The sequence below is a fragment of the Bos indicus genome, chromosome 5 (genome assembly GCF_029378745.1).
Source record: "Bos indicus isolate NIAB-ARS_2022 breed Sahiwal x Tharparkar chromosome 5, NIAB-ARS_B.indTharparkar_mat_pri_1.0, whole genome shotgun sequence".
NCBI classification, from domain to species: Eukaryota; Metazoa; Chordata; class Mammalia; order Artiodactyla; family Bovidae; genus Bos; species Bos indicus.
The window spans coordinates 27,142,789-27,162,242 of NC_091764.1; the positions used below are offsets into that span (position 1 = coordinate 27,142,789).

Below are 19,454 nucleotides of genomic sequence, written 5' to 3' on the forward strand. Positions count from 1 at the left end.
GTCATTGTGTCCCCTCTGAGAGTCTCTGGGTTTGTCTTTCCGGAAGGGACTTCAAAGTACGTTCTTTTGTGCGTATGTGTGCATGGTCTGGTATGTGTGATCTGAGGGGAGCTTATCTGCAAGTCTGTCTTTTGGGATTTGTCCGTCTCCCAGGGAGAGGGTTTCTGGGTCTCACTCTCTAAGGGTCTCTGTGCCTGTGCTCTGGGTGCCTGGGATGCCTGCTGGAGAAGGACGTAGAGTCATCCACTCACCTGCCCTGGGGACAGGCATGGTAGCAGTCACCTCGGTTGGGGCTTGGGGGCTTTGGGCCACCTGTCCCTCTCCTCCAGGGAATCTGTTGGCTTTGAGTAAACAGCCACCCACTCCTCTCCATTTCATGCCCTGCAGGATCTATCAGAGAATCCAGCCCCAGCCATTAGGTAATTGCTACTGGAATCTCTGCCTTGGGGACCCAAAACTTGTGCTTTCCACCCACAGCCTGCCTCACCATGCCCCACCCAGGCCCTGGGTGCCTTATTCAGCTCCCCATTCTCCAGCCTTCTGCAGGTGCATGCGGTGCCCCAACCTGCTCTCCTGACTCATTTTCTTAATGGGTTTGGGGAGACAGGTGCAGGGACTCTATTCCTTCTCCTACGGCCAGCGGGGGACAGGGAGGTGGCCGAGAAAGAGAAGCTGCCGGTTGACTCACCGTTGGAGCTCCCCACTCCACCCCCACCTCACAGTCCTGCCTCTTTCCTGTGATCCACCCACTGGGGGCCGTGGGAATGACTCCTGCAAGGAGTGATGAGCAATGAGATGAAGCCCCCGCTGCAGCCACCTTCTCTCCTGACCTCCCCCAGCCCGCCCTTTAGCTCTTGTTCATCCTTCGCTGTGCCTTTCAGGCCCAAGAATCCTGTGATCTTGGGAAGAGAGAAAGATACCACGGCGTTGTGTCCTGGAAAAGCACTGTGTTGGATCTCACTTTAACTTTCACATACAGCCCCATAGCTAAGACAGTGTGTGTTCATTCATTCATTCATTCCAAGAATATTTTCCCAGTGCCTCCTGGCACTGCACCAGGGGCTGAGGGCACAGCAGTAACTGAGGAAAGACCAGGCAAATGGTTGACCTCAGGTTCAATGATTTGGAACCCAAGTGTCCAGCCTGGGCAGACCTTCGTAATCACACGAAGTGGAGGAAAGAAAGAACACAGGGTGGTGTCCTTGGACTATCGGCTGCTCAGAGGAGACTCAAATGCCAGGGGTCCCTTGCTGGCCGTGTTCCCCAGTGCGTGCATTTATTTCCCACGGGAGGGAAGGAGATAAGACCCAGGCTTTGGGGCTGCAGTGGCTGGGCAGCCCTGGGCAAGCTTTGTTACAGGGAGCTTGTAGAGGCTGGCAGAGTCCTTGCTCTTTCACATTCACAGAGTTGCCTTTTCCTGGGTTCCAGGGTGGTGCAGGCGTGGGCTCCGGGGTGGGAGCAGCTCTCTGCTGCCCCCACCTGAGTCCAGCCTGTAGGTGGCAGGTGTCAGGTTAGGCCCTGCCCCCTCAGGGACTAGCCACTCAGCTACAAGGCCAATCCCCTCCTCATGGGCTGGGCTCTGTTTTATAAAAGGCCATCGGGGAGCTGTACCCCACTGAGAAGCAGCTTCTCGAATCCTCGACTCCTCGACTCCTACTCAGCTTCGGCCTCCTCGCCTCCTCTCCAGCCTCCACCATGTCCATCAGGGTGACCCAGAAGTCCTACAAGGTGTCTACCTCTGCCCCCAGGTCCTTCAGCAGCCGCTCCTACACCAGTGGGCCCGGCTCCCGCATCAGCTCCTCGGCCTTTTCCCGAGTGGGCAGCAGCAGCAGCTTTCGCGGCGGCCTGGGCACCGGCATGAGCATGGCTGGAAGCTACGGTGGGGCCCCAGGTTTGGGGGGCATCACAGCTGTCACCGTGAACCAGAGCCTGCTAAGCCCCCTCAAGCTGGAGGTGGATCCCAACATCCAGGCCGTCCGCACCCAGGAGAAGGAGCAGATCAAGACCCTCAACAACAAATTTGCCTCCTTCATCGACAAGGTGAGGGCTCCCCTCTGCGTGGCTGGCAGTGCCTGGGGCTGGACCAGGATCCCAGCCCTTTCTCTTGGTCACTCCACCCATGGGCACATCTCCAGCCCCTCACTAGTGTCCTGCTGGGCCCCACCCACTCTGGCAACATTCTGCCTTCCAACTAGTGACTTGGCCCCTCTGCGCACTTGGGTTTGGGCAGGGGAAGGGATAGGGAGGGATTTTGGAGGCTTCTGACTGTAAATCTTGGGGGCCCCTGACTCACTCGCCCATCTCACCCCAAGTCTGTAAAGCTCTCAGCCTCGAAGTGTTCCAGGTGTTTAGCTGTGGGAGGGGAGTTCCTCCCTCCGGGTCACCCTTCTCCCTATCCCAGCCCCAAGGGCCTTTCCAGTACTGCTCCTGTGCTTTAAAAAAAATTTTGTTTTTTTAATAAAAGGAATTTGATAGAATTCTAGGAGAAGGAAGCAGCAGTCCTGATTCAAGCAGGCAAATATTGATCCAGGCCTATGGCGTTCTAGGGATCTGAGAGTGGGGGGCATCAAGATGAGTCATAACTTGGCCAGGGCCCGGGGAGCTGACCTTGTGGGCGGGGCCGGGCGGGGCAGAGACCAGCCCCCACGGAGGGGTGAGGGGCAGAGGCTGCGTGCTGGAGACCCGCGCCTAGTCTCCTGGGGAGCACTTAGCACCTGGGGTTTCGGGGGTGGGGGTGGTGGGAGTGTGTCAGGGTGGAGTGGGGTAGGGGTGGGGTGGGGTCGGATGGGGTGGGGTGGGGTCGGATGGGGTGGGGTGGGACGCCAGGACTGGCTTCAGGAAAGCCCATGCAGGATTCAAAGTCTGCGGGCGTGGGACACCCTACCCGCGTTTCACGTCCTTTTAAACCCCAGGATTTATGGTTTCAGATAAGGCGCCTATCAACCAACGCCCCTCTCCCCCCGCCTCGGCCCTTGTCCCCTCACTCTTCGCTCCTCAGCTCTGCCCCAATGACCTGGCTCCACTTTCTCAGGGAAGGCGCCAGGCCGGGTTTTGCAGCCTGGGGTTGGGAGCGGGTTGTTGCTCCCTTAAGGCCCCAGGGCCCCCAGCGCTGGAGGACGAGTTCCTCTATGCTGACTGGCTCCTGGGAGGCATTGTGGGAGCGGAAGGAGGGAAATCCTGGGGCAGATTGGCGCCTTTAAGAATAGGAGTCCCCTGGGAACCGGGCCCGCCCCTGTTTTTGGGGAAAGCTTGGTGGTTCCTTGGCCTTAGGGACCCTTGACTTGACTTCTTGACTGCCTTTAGCTAGCTCTGGGGTCTTCCCAGTGAGTAGTTTAGCAGAGGCGGAAGGTCCCCAGTGCTCTACCCTTTCCTTTGATGGACTAACTTGCTAAATCTGATTTCCTCATCTACAAAATGGGCTCCCTAATCCCCTAAATCCAAGAGGTTTTGCCTATTCAGGCATATAATACATGTAAGAGCTTAGCAGTGCTTGGCCTACATTAAGCAGTCTAATAAGGGTAAATGTTACAATCACTTATTTTTTATAATTTTGGGACAGAATGAGCTGAGGAAGAAAGGGATTTACAGAGATGGATTTGCTGGATCTGAACCAAACCCTCAAGACAAACTTCTTTTCCAAGTCCTCCTAATTTAAAAGAAGTTCCAACTTTGGGTTAATTAAAAAAAAAAAAAAAGCATTCCTCTTTTTGGGACCAGTTTGTTATTCTTTCTTAAAAAATTTTCTCTTCCAACATAGTTTAATTTCATCCTAAAATCTGGATTCCTCCAACCCAAGGAACCTAGGACCTTTGTGTTCTGGACACGAAAACAGGATTGTGGATTCAGGGTAGAGTAGGGTGGGGTTGGATGTCGGAGAACACAAAGAGAGGGCTGTGGGGAGGAGGGTCTTCAGTTTGCAGACAGATTTACCTAGTTTCTTGCTCTTAGAGATGGGGCTTGGATAGGGCTTGCCTGAGATCTTCTAGGCCATTGCAGGGTTGAGGAGACCTGGGCTCAGAGAGGGGAAGCGACTCAAGATCAGTAGCAGCATTAGGCTAAAACCTAGGTCTTCTGGCCAGTGCCTTCCAGACTGTAGGGCTGAAGTTTCCCTGTAATCTATGAGTCTTTCAAAGCCACTCCAAATAATAATCATGATTGTTTGATATGAACCATCTATATTTCTTTCAATCATGAAAAGTGTTAATCAAAACTTGGCTACTTTTACTGATGTGTAATATACAATCTCAGTCAATAATACCTATTTTTTTCCTGAAAGTATAACTTCAACATAATTCCTAGATATCTACTTCCAACCATGTACCCCCTTGTCTCCTTGCAGCCCAACACTAATGCAGTTCTGGAGACCCAGCTGCTTGGGGAGTGGATTAAGGGAAAACACAGTGCTTGCTTTGTGCCAGACTTTGAGCTCTGGCCTGATGTGACTGTGGACTTTTCTGCCCCATCATACAGGTGCGGCACCTGGAGCAGCAGAACAAGGTTCTGGAGACCAAATGGAACCTCCTGCAGCAGCAGAAGACTGCCCGGAGCAACATAGACAACATGTTTGAGAGCTACATTAACAACCTCCGTCGGCAGCTGGAAACTCTGGCCCAGGAGAAGCTGAAGCTGGAAGTGGAGCTTGGCAACATGCAGGGGCTGGTGGAGGACTTCAAGACCAAGTGAGCCTCCGTCCTCCCCAACTGAAATCATCTCACCCTGCCTGGCCCCTTGGGACCAGAGGTTTCAGACCCTAAGGCCCTCTGGTTTTGGGCAGTGCAGTCCTGTATAATTAGGGTGACCCCAGGACAGTCTGGGTTTATGTCCATTTTTAATAGCACTTCCCCTCCCCCTTCAATTGCAGAACTGTCTTGATTTGGACAACAAATTATCTTCTAGAGTTTACACAGTAAATCTAAGATGGGAGACAGAGGTAGCCGACAGGCCTCTGTTGTATGTTAATAGCCCTGGCCCCTATTTCTTCCTTATCCCTGATTTCCGGCACATTCCAGAAAGTTCTGTCAAAGGTCTCCTGTCAGTCACTGTTACTAACCCTCCTCATATGCCTAATCCAATATATATTCATGGATTTGAGGAGACACTTCCTGCTCTAGGCTTCCTCACTGACTGGGGATGGTGTGGGATAAGCCTGGGGAGACAGTAGCTGGTTGAGGCAGAATGACCAGCCAATTATCTCATATCTTTTTACATTTCCATTAACTGAATTTTCTAGATATTCTTCCCCCCCTCAAAAGACCCAATGGCAACCTCACCTTTCCCTTTCATCCTCTCATTCTATGTCTCTTCCTTATCAGGTATGAAGATGAAATCCAAAAGCGCACAGACATGGAGAATGAATTTGTCATCATCAAGAAGGTGAGGGAGCACCCCTCCCCCCACCAGACACAGAAGGCTGGCGCTTAGAGCCTCAGGCTAGAGGCTTTCTGTTCTTAAATGTTTCCAAGTCATGGGACAACATTTGGGTGCCTCCTAGGTACTGAACATAGAAGGACAGAGCTCGGTGCATTTGGACAGAACTATGCAGCAGCATGGGCGTTGGAACATGGTTAAGCAAATGGAGCAGTGGAACTGGAGGTCCAGCTATAGAAGGCCTCCAGGCCGAGGGGGAGGCGGGAGGAGGTGGAATGTGCAGGAAGGTGAGGTAAAGGCGCTGGGAATGCAGGTGTGGTGGGGCAGAGACCGGACTGGATCGCTGAGGTGGGAAGGCAATTAGAAAGTTCTAAGTATAGGCCCCAACTTGGAATCAGGAGTGGGCACTCAGCTCTGGCTCCCCTTTCCCCACCCCACAGGATGTGGATGAAGCTTACATGAACAAGGTAGAGCTGGAGTCCCGCCTGGAAGGGCTGACTGATGAGATCAACTTCTACAGGCAACTGTATGAAGAGGTACGTTCTTAGTTGCCGGAGACTGGGGTTCCCTGGCCCCATCAGAGGCTCCTTCCAGCCCCGCCAGTGCACCAACAGACAAGGGCCCAACCCGGAATAATTCCGACTGCCATTAGTAACCTGGCATGGATGTCCTTTATGTTCTGTCTCCCTGAATGAGGGAGGGTTTATTACCCCATTTCACAGATGAGAAAACGGGCTCAGAGAACTGAAAGAGACTGTCCAAGGTCATCATACATACTGCAGAGTGGTGACCTGGCTACCTCAGACCTGCCCTGTCCCTAGGGTTTAGATAGATCCTTTGGGTCATATGGGAGCCCTCTGGGGCCGCCATACTGGTAGCTGAGAGCGTGGAAGGGCTCTGCCCTTCTGGTCTCTCACCCAAAGCCAGATTTCTTTTTAGCCTGGCCTCATTTCATCTTTACTTCCCGCCAAGTTCCAGGTCTTCGACCCATCTTCCTTCTTTAGGAACTTTGCCTTCTCTCCCGCCCTGTCTTGTCCCTTGTGGAAGGCCCTTCTACAGAAGGGGACTCCTTGTGTGCGGGGCCAGGGCCTTACCACCTCCCCTTCCTGCCACAGGAGATCCGTGAGATGCAGTCTCAGATTTCTGACACGTCCGTGGTCCTGTCCATGGACAACAACCGCAACCTGGACCTGGATGGCATCATCGCTGAGGTCAAGGCCCAGTATGAGGAGATCGCCAACCGCAGCCGGGCTGAGGCCGAGGCCATGTACCAAATCAAGGTAAAGAGCAGGGGCTCAACCTGGTGCTCCCCTTTTGGGTAGTTCCGGGTGCTAGTCCTTCCTTGAGGGAGAAGCGAGATTTCAAACTCTGCCTGCTGGGAGTGGGGCTGCCAAGTCGTGCCGGGGGACAGGGATGGGATGTTCCAGGCCCAGAGGTGTGGAGCCAGGTGGGCGTGAGATGACCTGGGCTCTGGTGACTTGGCTGAGGGTACTCTTTCCTTGGAGGGACCAGGAGTCCCGTCTCAAACTCACTCCTCATTTCACATCTGCAGTATGAGGAGCTGCAGACACTGGCTGGGAAGCACGGGGATGACCTTCGTCGCACGAAGACGGAGATTTCTGAGATGAACCGGAACATCAACCGTCTCCAGGCTGAGATCGAGGGTCTCAAAGGCCAGGTATGGGCTGGGCTGGGGGTGGGAGAGGGTCCTGGGACACCTCTGGGGTGGGAGGAGATACTACAGAAAGGAGTGAGGTGTCTGGGGGTTGGGGAAAGCATCTCGGGAGTTGGAGGGGTAGCTACAGGCCAGACTGTTCTGGGAGGCTGAGGGGTCAGAACAGGGGTCACGGGTTGGGCAGGTAGGTTGGAGGTCCAGGATGGGTTCCCCAAGCTTGCTTTATCTGTATTATAAATCAGAGTGCTTATATATCAGATGACTTAAGGGGGTTTAGAAAGCAGAGATCTAGTCCCATTGGGAGTGGGGAGTACAGCATCCCAGGTGAGAAGTGTGTGCAGGAGGGATCTGGAAGCTGCTCATGTCCCCCCATTTCACTTCCTGACTCTCACCCACCGGTAACATTTTCTTCCCTTTTAAAAAAAAATTATTTATTTGGCTGCTTTGAGTCTTAGTTATGACACGTGCACTCTCTGTGTCTCGTGGGCTCCAGAGCATACGGGCTCAGTAGCTGACATGTGGGATCTTAGTTCCCTGATCAGGGATCAATCCCTGTGTTGCAAGGCAGATTTTTAACCACTGGACCATGACGAAAGTCCCCTCTAACATTTTCTTGGAATAAGGTGGGTGGAGTTGGTTAGTCCAGGTTGTGGAGAGGGGGTCCCTAAAGGAGGGGAAAGAGAGAGTGGGTGCAGGTGGAGAAGGAGAGGAGGCAACCGGCCTCTGCTTTACCTGCTTGCTTGTCCCCTCCCCCGACAGAGGGCTTCCCTGGAGGCTGCCATCGCTGACGCTGAGCAGCGTGGTGAGATGGCTGTTAAGGATGCTCAGGCCAAGCTGGCCGAGCTGGAGGCCGCTCTGAGGAACGCCAAGCAGGACATGGCGCGGCAGCTGCGCGAGTACCAGGAGCTCATGAATGTCAAGCTGGCCCTGGACGTGGAGATTGCCACCTACAGGAAGCTGCTGGAGGGCGAGGAGAGCCGGTAGGTGTGGGGGTTCCCTGAGCACCCCTGGTGCACCATCCCTGGAGTGCGGGAGATGGGACCTGGGTCCTCAGGGCCAAGGGTTGGTCCTGATGTTCCATGTGTCCTCTGGGTACAGGCTGGAGTCTGGGATGCAGAACATGAGTATCCACACCAAGACCACCAGTGGCTACGCAGGTGAGTGTCCGAGTCTTGGGGGCAGGGCCGGAGGGCAGCTCCTCTGCGGGTCCCTCTGGTACAGCTGAGGAAGCTGGGGCCCAGCTAAATGTCCTGTCCAAGGTCACACGCATGCGTGTGTGCTCACTCAGTCGTGTCCGAGTCTTTGTGACCCTACGGACTGTAGCCCACCAGGCTTCTCTGTCTGTGGGATTCTCCAGGCAAGAATACTGGAGTGGGTTGCTACGCCCTCCTCCAGGGAGTTTTCCTGACCTAGGACTCGAACCCAAGTCTCTAACATCTCCCCAAGGTCACATAGCTAATAGCAAGACCCTGTCCCACCCTGCTCCTGGTTTTCGCCCAGTCATCTTGGAGAAGTGAACCAGGGCAGTTCCCCCTCCCTGAGGACCACTTCTGGAGTGTCAGGGAGATAGGGGGAACGGCAAGCACCTGATGTGAGCACAGCCTCCCATACTCACGTGGCTGTCTTTTCCTGACCAGGTGGACTGACTTCGTCCTACGGGACCCCTGGCTTCAACTACAGCCTGAGCCCCGGCTCCTTCAGCCGCACCAGTTCCAAGGCTGTGGTTGTGAAGAAGATTGAGACCCGCGATGGGAAGCTGGTGTCCGAGTCCTCTGATGTCCTGTCCAAGTGAAAGGCTCCTGCGGTCCCTCCCAGCCTCTCCGGCTCATTGGCTCCTGCAGATGGAGCTGTGCAGGGGAGCATCTGCACAGGAGACCTGAGGTTTCGCCCCTGTCCTCCGCCCACACCTGGGGGGAGTCGACTGCCTGGGGTTGCCCCTTTCGCCCATGACCCCACCTAAAAGCCAATGTAAGCGTCTTTTTCAGAATAAATCCAATTCGAGTATCTTTTTTTTTCAAAATAAAGCTTCAGTTGGCTCTGCCAACCCGCTATGCTGTATGCAGCCCTTGTCTGTGAGGTGGGAAAGAGGTTGTCAGGAGGCCTGTCTCTGGGATCAGAAGCTGGGGTGGGGGGCCACGTGGAGGAGAGTCTGGCCTCTTCCAGGCTGATCCCAGAGAGACTATTTTTGCTGAAAAACTCATTGATGCCTTGGTCTCAAATACCCCACTTGACTTTTATCTGTGCAGCAAACCCTGTTGGGGAGCAGAGCAGATTTTGGGTGGGAATATCAGGGGGGTTTCCTTTCTGTAGGCCTCACAGGTGATTGGCATCAGGATCAGGCCCTGAGAGACCAAGTCGGCCAAGTTAGGCCAATGGCCTAACTAAAAATCAGGTATTTGTACCCCGCACCATCCAGTTCTCAGGCCTGTACTCCTCAACCAGGCATATGGCGTTTTCTTGGTGGCCAGAGATGCCTTTGTACCGTCTTCATTCCTTAACATCTGGGGACAAAGAATCCCTAGGGACACAGGAAGTTCCTGGAGAGATCTAGAGTCCATTCTCAGCAGCTGGGTGTGTCACACCCACAGTTTCTAGAAGCCAAGATGGTATAGGGACTTGGCATGGACTGATGCGCCCTTCCCTGCTCCACTCACAGTCACAACCACCCTCCCCGCCCCCCGCCCATGGTTCCTCGGCACTCTTTTCCATCCATTTACAGGCAGTGTTTGTGTGATATACAGCGGAGTATGTGAAGGGCGTGTGTGTTTGCACGTGGAGGGTGTGTTGTGTGTATATGGGTGTGGATGGGTTCTGTGGAGTGTGTATAGGGGTTTTGCTTATCTCGTAGGAACACGGGTCTCCAGGGTTCAGGGCAGGAGCAGGGCTGGGTGGAGCAGGGCGTCTCTGGTACTCCACAACCACTACCACCACTCATGGAGTTCTGGGCAGATTCGCTGGCCCCTCAGTGCTAGACGAAGTGAGTCCTTACTTAGCACGGCTGAGATGGGGGGCATTTTCAGACTTTCCCAAACACCAAAGGAGAACGAACAGGTGGGGGCTGTCTCACTACCTCCCTGCTGCCCACCTCAATGGAGCTGCTTCCAGACCCAGATGAGACATTCTGCCTCCTCCGCCCCCATCACCCAGCCTGGGACCAGGGTCAGGGCTCTGTCCCCTGTCACAGGAGAGGACTTCACTCTGATGATAAAACTTAACAGCACCATTATTCGGAGCAGTGACTCTTAACTACTGTGGCAGCAGCTCTCAGTACAAAATTCATTTTTATCAAGACCTGCCAATGTTTATTGGAGAAGGCAATGCAGCACCCCACTCCAGTACTCTTGCCTGGAAAATCCCACGGGCAGAGGACCCTGGTAGTCTGCAGTCCATGAGGTTGCTAAGAGTCGGACACGACTGAAGCGACTTAGCAGCAGCAGCAGCAGACGTTTATATCTATATAAATGAAAGAAAAATTTCATAAGACAATATCAGCCATCTGCCCTCTGTTCACATGTGACTGGCTGTCTTACTGGGAGCCCAGAAGATGATGTTGAGACCTGAACAGGTGCAGTAAGCACCCAGTGAGAGAGATTTCTCCCCCACTGAGGCCTCAAGTCAGCATTTCCAACTGTGCCCCACAGGTGGAAGCCAACCACCTGTCTTATCAGGCCTTGGCCCTGGGGCGGTGGGCATGTGGTGGTGGTCGGGGCGGGGATGGGGGGTGGTGGATGGGCAGCCATCAAAGGTCCCATCAAAGCTCTCCTGGAGTTTCCACCCCTCCCTCCACTCCCTCCACTGTTTGGTTATGGAAGAAAGCTCCAGGGAGAATTCCCTTTCTGTCTTCCACTCCTCCTTCCTTTCCTGTTTATTGTGTATCTAAGACACCATCTCCTCTGGCTTTGCTGTATTTAATCCCGTAAAAGAGCCGGGTCCTCCAGTTCTCGTTAGATGAGACACTGCTGGAGGATGGATGCTCATGTTTCCTTCATACCTGCCTGGTGGTAGATCTTGTGCTTCATCACATTTCAAGTCTCCGAGGATCCAGGGAGGCAGGTATTAGAACCTCCCCCTTCTTTCAGGAGCTGTTTTTCCAGCTCCAACCCCATGGTTCTGGTAGCCTGCCCCTAATAGCACCTCTTCTCTGGGGCCAGAAAGGCGGAGGGAGCCAGGCTTGGCCAATCACAGGCCCCTTTGTGAGGTTAAGAGTAAATGCAATAAAATGCAGACAGTGTTCAATGGGTTTCTTTTGACATTCACACTGAAATGGAGAACATTGCTGTGTCACAGAAGATTCCCTTGGGCCCCTTGCCAGGGTGCAGCTTTTCTTTTAATTGAAGTATAGTTGACTGACAATGTTGTGTTCGTTTCTGGTGTACAGGAAAATGATCCAGTTTATCTATCTATATACTCACATATATACACACATGTATTCTTTTCTAGATTCTTTTCCATTATAGGTTATTGTCGGTCAGTCGCTACGTTGTGTCTGACTCTTTGTGACCCCATGGATTGTAGCCCACCAGGGTCCTCTGTCCATGGGGATTCTCCAGGCAAGAATACTGGAGTGGGCTGCCATTTCCTGCTTCCCGGGATCTTCCCAGACCAGGGATTGAACCCGTATCACTGCTTTGGCAGGTGGATGCTTTATCCCCGAGCCATAGTTCCCTGTGCTGGACAGTGGGTCTCCCAGGTGGTAAGAAGCTGCCTGTCAGTGTACGAGACTTAAGACAGCAGGGTTGAATCCCTGGGAAGACCCCCTGGAGGAGGAAATGGCAACCCACTCCAGTGTTCTTGCCCGGAGAATCCCAGGGACAGAGGAGCCCGGTGGGCTACAGTCCGTATGGGGTTGCTAAGAGTTGGACAGGACTGAAGCAATGTGGCACACCCGTGGCATACAGTGGAAAACTGTTGTTTATCTACTTTATATACAGTTGTGTGTTTTTGTTAATCCCAAACTCCTAATTTATTCCTGCCTCCGCCCCGCCCTTCCCATTTGGTAATCATTAAGTTTATTTTCTATGTCTACAGAGTACACTTAAAAAAATGCAAATCAAAAGAAAATGCAAATCAGATTCAGTTACTCTCATACTTAACCCCCAGAATCTTGACCCCCAGGATAAAACCCCAAGTCCCCTCTGCCTTGGCCCACAGCCTGGGCCAGCTCAGCCTCCAACCCCCCTTAGCACCTCCCCACACACACCTCCCCCATCCCCCCTCTCCCAACTCCCCTCCACCCACCCTCCCCCACAGTTGTGCAGCTCCGCAGCATTCACATCACATTCCTTCTGCCCTGGGCCATTGCACATGCTGTTCTCTGCTTGGAATGGGATGGCTTTTCTTAGTGTAGGAGCTTCCTAGGCAGGTGGAATCTTTCTGGACCAGGGATCGAACTTGTGACTCCTGCATTGGCAGATGGATTCTTTACCACTCAGCCACCAGGAAAGCCATATTTTCAGCCATTTTAACCTTTTTAAAACTCGTTCCTTTTGGAGGAAAAAATCCATTTGCTCAGGCCTAGTCCATGAGCAGCTTATGTATTGATTTATTAAAGTGTCTCCCTGCCAAGTGGACTTAGCCCCATGTGAGCAATAGCCAGTCCTCTGTAATGGTTTGGGCAGGAGTGGAAAAAACAGAGTTAGGCCTGGGTTGGCCTAAATGTGCCTCTAGCAGTGTGCCTGGTACCTGGAGGGTGGGGAGGCGGATGGCAGAGGTGAATGCGAAAGAACTAAGTTAGATCTTAGTCTATTTCCAGCTTACTTGGGAAAACACAATACACATCTCAGAGATATCTTCTCAGTGTGTTCAGGCATGCAAACATTTATTGGTGATCTGGGGCGAGCCAGACACTGGAAAAAGGTCCAAATGCTTGGCACATGGCAAGGTGAGGTGCTGCTCTACATGGTGGTCTCAGCAGTGATTTAGTGCCTTTCCCCGCTGGTGGCTCCCGAATCCCTGTTCCTCCTCTTTTCCTCAGTAGATGGAACGCTGCTTTTTAGCTGGGCACATGGCTACCAGGAAAAAGGACTAATTTCCTGCTTCCTTTGCGGTTAGTTGTGGCCATGTGAGAAAGGGATAGAAGTGGAAGTGGAGGGTGCAACTTCTGGGAAGTGTTCTTAGAGGCAGGAAGCACGAGCTGTTTCAGCTCTGTTTTCTGAGGGCAGAAATGCATACATAATGGCTGCAATTCAGGAGCCATATAGGACCATGAGGTGATCTAGGGAATGGAAGCCACCCTTGGCAGAGCAGAAGACAGATAGGACCTGGGTCCACGGCACCATGAAATGTCATTCCTGCATTGGACAGAACATTTCCATGTGTCTGGAAAATTGAAAGAGAAACAAGCTTCTGTCTGAATTGGGACACTGTTATTTTGTCTTTTTTCCTGTTACTCCCAGCTAAGCTAATTCTAATATAGTAAGCATATCTGCCTGTCTCAGGTGGGTAGCTGCTAGAGGAGTCCCAAGGATGAACAGAGAGCACATTGCAATAAGCAAACTGGCTTCCAGCCCTGGCCTGCTTCCTGCCCTTGACTTGCTCTGGGATGTTTGGGAAAGCCCTCCCCTCTCTGGGCCTCAGTTTCCTGTTCTTGAACAAAGAGGGCTGGACTCTAGGGTTGCTATGATATCTTCTAGCTCTGCCATCTTATCTTCTGGACATCTTGGTGAGTCATGGAGACCTGGAATGCTGAACTGAGAAATTTGTGCTTGATCTCAGAAGCACTAACGTCACTAAAGACTTTTTTTTTTTTTTTTTTTTTTTTTTGTGGAGAGCAAGGAAATGAATTGATGGGGGCAGTGCTTTAGGAAGATGAACTTGGCAGTTCCCAACAGGGACACGTGACTAAGTGGGACCGGGCACTGTGTGAGGATCAGAAGACCTGGGTGGGCACCCTGGCTTTGCTAATCATGGTGTCTATGACCTTGGGCATACTGCTTCCTCTCTCTGAACCTCAGTTTGCAGTCAGTTTCATGGGACAATCAACACCGCCCACAGTGGCTGTGAGGCTGAAACTGGTCAGCCATGTGAAAGTGTCCTGTGGACAGTAAATGGAGACGCTTGCTCTTTCCCCATCCTGCTCAGGATGAATGCTCTCTGTCCCTCTGTATCTCCCCCACCCCATGGACTATACTACTCCCCATAGGACCAGGGAGACTCAAGAAGCAGCCTGGGGCTGAGAAGCAGGCAAAGGCATCCCAAGGCATATCTCTGCTCCCCACTCCCTTCCCGCTTTTCTTAGGTTTCTCCTCCTCACTTCTCTGTGTATTTTGCTTTGCAATTTTCAAAGTGGTTTCATTTGGTTTGGGTTTGGTTCACTCGCTCTTCCTCTCTGTGAGGAAGGTTCGAGTCTCACTTTATGTTTTTAAACTACAAATCCTAAATTTTTTAATGATAAAAACATCCATCATTACATGAAGTAATAACTCCAACTCACTATAATAGAACTGTATTGTGCAGGATGCGCCTTTTATTTAATACAGTTGTGAGTCTCTAAACTCAGTCTCCTTCTACGGTGACCCCTTTCATTCAGAAATATACTTGGAATATTGTCAAGTCTCATTTTATAGGTGAAGGACAAGACCTAAGATCAGGGAGGGGAAGACACTTGCTCAGGGTTGCCTGGCTGTTGAGGGGCAAAACTTGGATGAGAACAAGGACCTCAACCTGTTTTTCCCAGATTATTTTATTAATACTTGCCCAGACTCTTTTATCCTAGGGGGAAGTTGCAGGATTACAGGAAAGGACTGAGGAACGGACCACACTGGTGGATGCACCCAGGGTGAGGGGAGAGGTGGTGGTGGTGGTTTAGTCGCCAAGTCGTATCCGACTCTTCGATTGTAGCCTGCCAGGCTCCTCTGTCCATGTCCATGGGATTCTCCAGACAAGAATACTGGAGTGGGTTGCCATTTCCTTCTCATGAGGGGGGAGGAGGGCAGTACAACTTCAGGTTGGCGGGCTCCTTAGGTAACTTTACTCAGGCTTCTGGCGCCACCTGGAGAAAGATTTGGGAAGTGCAACCAGACTAGCCTTCCCCACTAGCCTTCCTCCTGGCTTCTGGATGTTTCCTCTAGACCCCCTTTTCCTTCTAGATGATGGTCTATTTTGGGGGCTTATTGGAACAGAGACTGTAGGTAACTTAGAGTTTTGTTTTTTCTTTGGTTTAGGGGGTCAAAATTCAAATGCTTACAGGGGTCAGACCACTAATGTGAAAGAGGAAAGTGGGTCTGGGCTAAGAAACTGGATAGACACCTGCTGTTTACACACAAAAAAACACTGGAATATCCTTCTGCTCACAAAGAATTGTGTTTTACATTATCTTTTTTTGAAACTTGCTGGCCTTTCATTCTCCTACCAGAGACTGAAAGACAGACTCAGGGATGGTTTAATTTCTTTTTATCTCTACTATAAGGTGCTCCAAGTGTAGAAAAGACACCTGCCATTTATTTGGATTCATTGTTGGGACAGTAAGAGGGAAGGGTGGACTTCCATGATGGTTCAGTGGTTCTGGGTCCTGCCAATGCAGAGGACACAGGTTCGATCCCTAGTATAGGAAGATTCCACATGCCACGGGGCAACTCAGTTCAAGTGACAAGTACTGAGCCTGCACTCCAGAACCCCACAATGAAGCTACTGAGCAGAAGTGCCTAGAGCCAGCGCACTGCAACAAGAGAAGCCTGCATGCAGCATCGAAGACCCAGCACAGACCAAAAAAAAAAAAAAAGGGAATAGCAAGGACTATGCCAACTACAGTTACTGATAATCTCTGGGCCAGAGGCATCCCTACTATGGGGCTCTTGTTTTATCAGGCATTGCTCCATTACCCTCTGGCCGTGACTCGCGACCCTTGGTGAGGAGTCCAAGGGACCAAGGAAGTGCCCACCCAGACAGAGCTGTGTCTTCCTGTTCCTATCCAGATGGCCTTGAGTGCACTTCCAGGAAGTGGGCATCTTCCTTGGGCTCTGTCTGCTGCTGAACCTCTGGTTCTGACAGTGGCTGTCTAGTCCATGGGGTCACAAGAAGTGGGACACGACTGAGTGACTTTCACTTCACTTCACTTATATTTCTTTCTTTTTTTAAGCATTAAAAGATCTATCCATCATTATTCCTTTTTAGCTTTCCTTTATTTATTATTCCCTTTTATTGAAAAGTTTAATTAATGAATGTGAAACAAGGTATATCCCAATGTGAAATTATCATTATCAGACAATCAAATGTTGGCTTTTTTTCATCACCGAGTCAATCTTGAGCATTTGCAAATAAAGGTCATAATTTTTAAAAGGGCAAAGGGGAGTCAAAGGTAAAAAGAACAAAAATACAGAATCATAAATTAAAAAATAATTTAAAGATGAAATCAAACTGTATTTTTCTTGACTGTCAAAAGCATCAAACTGAAGACAGAGCAAAGTGTGTCTGTGACCACGTAATAGCTTCTTCTGTTTTATATCAGTGCTGCTTAGCTGGGTGGTTGAGAGGGTATTTTCCCTTGAGAGTGTATTTGGTTCCACGGTTGAAGACAATGTTGGTTGTTAGGTTTCACATTATATTTCTACTGGGCTGGCACAGAGGGCTTTTGGAAGAGTTTTTAGGGTGTTCACAGGTCTGTGCATGAGGGCCTTTCAAATGCAGGGTGAGATTCAGGGTGCAGCTGGGTTAGAAGAACAGGGGGTGGTGGGCCTCTCTCTGTGCCCTGTCCTAGCTCCCCCCAAAATTGGGCCAGGCCCAGGGCAGCCTCTTTCCTCAGCCTCTGCCTGATACAGACACTCAGGGATTCCAGAACTTTCAGTTTTGCAACAAAAATCGGAAATCTGGATTTTTACAGAAACTCTCTTGATTTAAAAATGTTAACAACTGGGATTTCCCTGGTCTTCCAGTGGTTAAGACTTAGTGTTTCCAATGCAGGGGAAGTCGATTCGATCCCCTAGTCAGGGATCTAAGATCCCACATGCTGCACGGGTTACCAAAAATTAAAAAAAAAAAAAAAGTTAACAACTAATTCAAATTTTTAGAAAAAACACTGTCCAGGCCAAGACCACACAAGCCTCAGAAAACATATCTCTGGGCTCTGGTTCAAAAGAGGGAGACTGAGGTCCTTTCCTGGTGGTCCAGTGGTTAAGATTCTGAGTTTCCAATGAAGCAGGTATGGTTGGATCTCTGGTCAGAAACTAAAATCCAAGGTATGGTTAAAAAAAAAAAAAAATGAGAGGGAGAGAAAGAGAGACAGGCAAAAGAAAAAAAAGAAGTAGGGAGACTGAGGTCAGAGAGACAAAACTTAACTTTGTTTCCAAAGCCTAGGAGCCGGAACCAACACAGAAGGAGTGGGCCAGGGGGTGGCTTCCCCAGTGGCTCAATGGTAAAGAATCCACCTGCCAATGCAGAAGACGTGGGTTCAATCCCTGGGTCCGGAAGATCCCATATGCTGCAGAGCAACTAAGCCTGTGAGCCACAACTATCGAGTCTGTGCTCTAGAGCCTGGGAGACACAACTGCTGATCCCGTGCACACCTGAGCCCGTACTCTACAACAGGAGGGTAGCCTTCGCCTGCTGAACTGGAAAAAGCCCACGCAGCAACAAAGACCCAGCACAGCCAAAAATAGATAGGTAAATAAAATTATATACATATTTTAAAAGGACTGAGGGGAAGCAGATGAAAGGGGCTGTAAAATCTTCATCACCAGCTCCCACCTCAGTCCAGCATCTGTTTTATGGGGAACTGAAGTGGTGGAGACCCAAGGGACCCAGAGAGCTCTAAATTTTCCTCTTTCCCTGCAGCCTGTTGCTCAGCCTGTCTGAACCTCTGAAGAATGGGAAGAAAGACTGGGCTGCGCTCAGAGGGAGGTTGTACTTGCGCAAAAAGGAGGTTCATCAGGTGTCCACAGAGGGGCAGCAGAGGAGCAGGGAAGTAGCAGCTCTATGTGCTAGAGCAGAGCTGGCGTGCCTGTGGCATCCTCCCCATTCCAGGAGCCAGAGCTGGGAGGTGGGTTGCAGGCCCCCACAAGCCCTCCTCCAAGGTCGAATCAAGCCCACCACCATGATTTGATTCATGCAGATCAAAGGAAGCTCCTGTCCTCTGGGGTCTTGCAGTCCCTGGTCAGACTCTTGCTTGCTAAGTGAATGGAGCTGGGGGTGGATTTTGGTCTGCATCCACCTATGTGCTACGGGCTTCCCTGGTGGCTCAGATGGTAAAGAACCTGCCTGCAATGCAAGAAACCTGGATTCGATCCCTGGGTCGGGAAGATCCCCTGGAGAAGGGAATGGCTACCCACTCTAGTATTCTTGCCTGGAGAATTCCATGGACAGAGAGAGGAGCCTGGTGGGCTACAGTCCTTGGGGCTGCAGAGTCACACATGACTGAGTGACTAACACACACACACACACACACACACACACACACACACAGACCTATGTCCTACACGCCTGGCAATCCAGGGGCCATGGTTGCAGTGGTTGCGGTGTGGTTGTGGCGGTGGAGGAGCTGCGGGCTGAGGGCAGCCCTGTTCTGGTGGATGTGTGTCCTCTCTATTGCTCGAAAACTTTGAGTTCCAGGTGAGAGGTGGCGGGGTTCCCCAAGAGGGCGCCACACTGCCAGGTGCCAGCTGCTGGCTCCTGCCTCTCCTGGCAGTTGGCAGGCTCCAGGCTCCAAGCTCCATAGGCAAAGCCAGGTGAAGCTGGGGCAGGAGGCTCTGCTGTGGAAGGATCGGGGGCTGGCAGGTGAAGCTGGGGAGGCAGATGAGGTCGGCAGAATCCAGGAGGAGCAGGTATTGGAGGCAGATGGGATTCCTGACCCTGGAAAAGGGACGCCTGCCCCATCGAATGCAGCTGGCACCTGGCACCACAACCCCACCACCTCCCCCATGAAAAGCAGCCCCCCCCCGCCCCCGACCAGCAGCTCAGCTCCTTGCAGGTTTCCAGAGTAAGCGCAGTCTCACACCCCTGCTCTTCGCATGAGCTTTCCCCTGCGGCAGTGTGCCGACATGGGGCTCCCGTCTTAAGTACTCCTGAGGCTTCTGAATCCTGACTTGTCTGAGGCTGGGCTCCAGGCTCCCCTGCATTCCAACCCATGGCTCTTTTCTTTGCATGGAATTCTGCCCCCCAACCTCTACGCCCCAGCAGATGGTGAGCTTGGTGAGTCTGCCTGGAATGCCTCTCGTATCCCTGTTCCTGGCAGGAAAGCCTGACTACATCCCTTCTCCCTCCTCCCAGCGGCAGCCTCACCATCACAGAAGACCTGCAGGGAGCTGGTCATGTGTGTGCATATGTATGCATGTTTGTGTGTGTGTGCTCATATGTGTGTGTGGTAAGTGCACACACAGAGGGCCTCAGGCAGCAGAGGCCAGACTAATCCACATGGGAGGTACCATGTGCGCAGGCGCAGACAGGCACAGACAGGCCTTTCACATCAACCCAGAAAGACACA

The 19,454-nt window shown here is 51.7% G+C and overlaps 1 protein-coding gene across 1 annotated transcript; it reads left to right on the forward strand.

The window, feature by feature from the left end:
* The first annotated feature begins 1,598 nt into the window (after positions 1-1,598).
* On the forward strand, positions 1,599-9,093 carry KRT8 (keratin 8). Its single transcript, XM_070789043.1, has 9 exons — positions 1,599-2,040; positions 4,471-4,679; positions 5,313-5,373; positions 5,808-5,903; positions 6,483-6,647; positions 6,920-7,045; positions 7,802-8,022; positions 8,141-8,199; positions 8,680-9,093. Exons 1-9 carry the CDS (start codon positions 1,696-1,698, stop codon positions 8,832-8,834), a joined length of 1,437 nt encoding a protein of 478 aa, XP_070645144.1. The 5' UTR covers positions 1,599-1,695; the 3' UTR covers positions 8,835-9,093.
* The last annotated feature ends 10,361 nt before the right edge of the window (positions 9,094-19,454 follow it).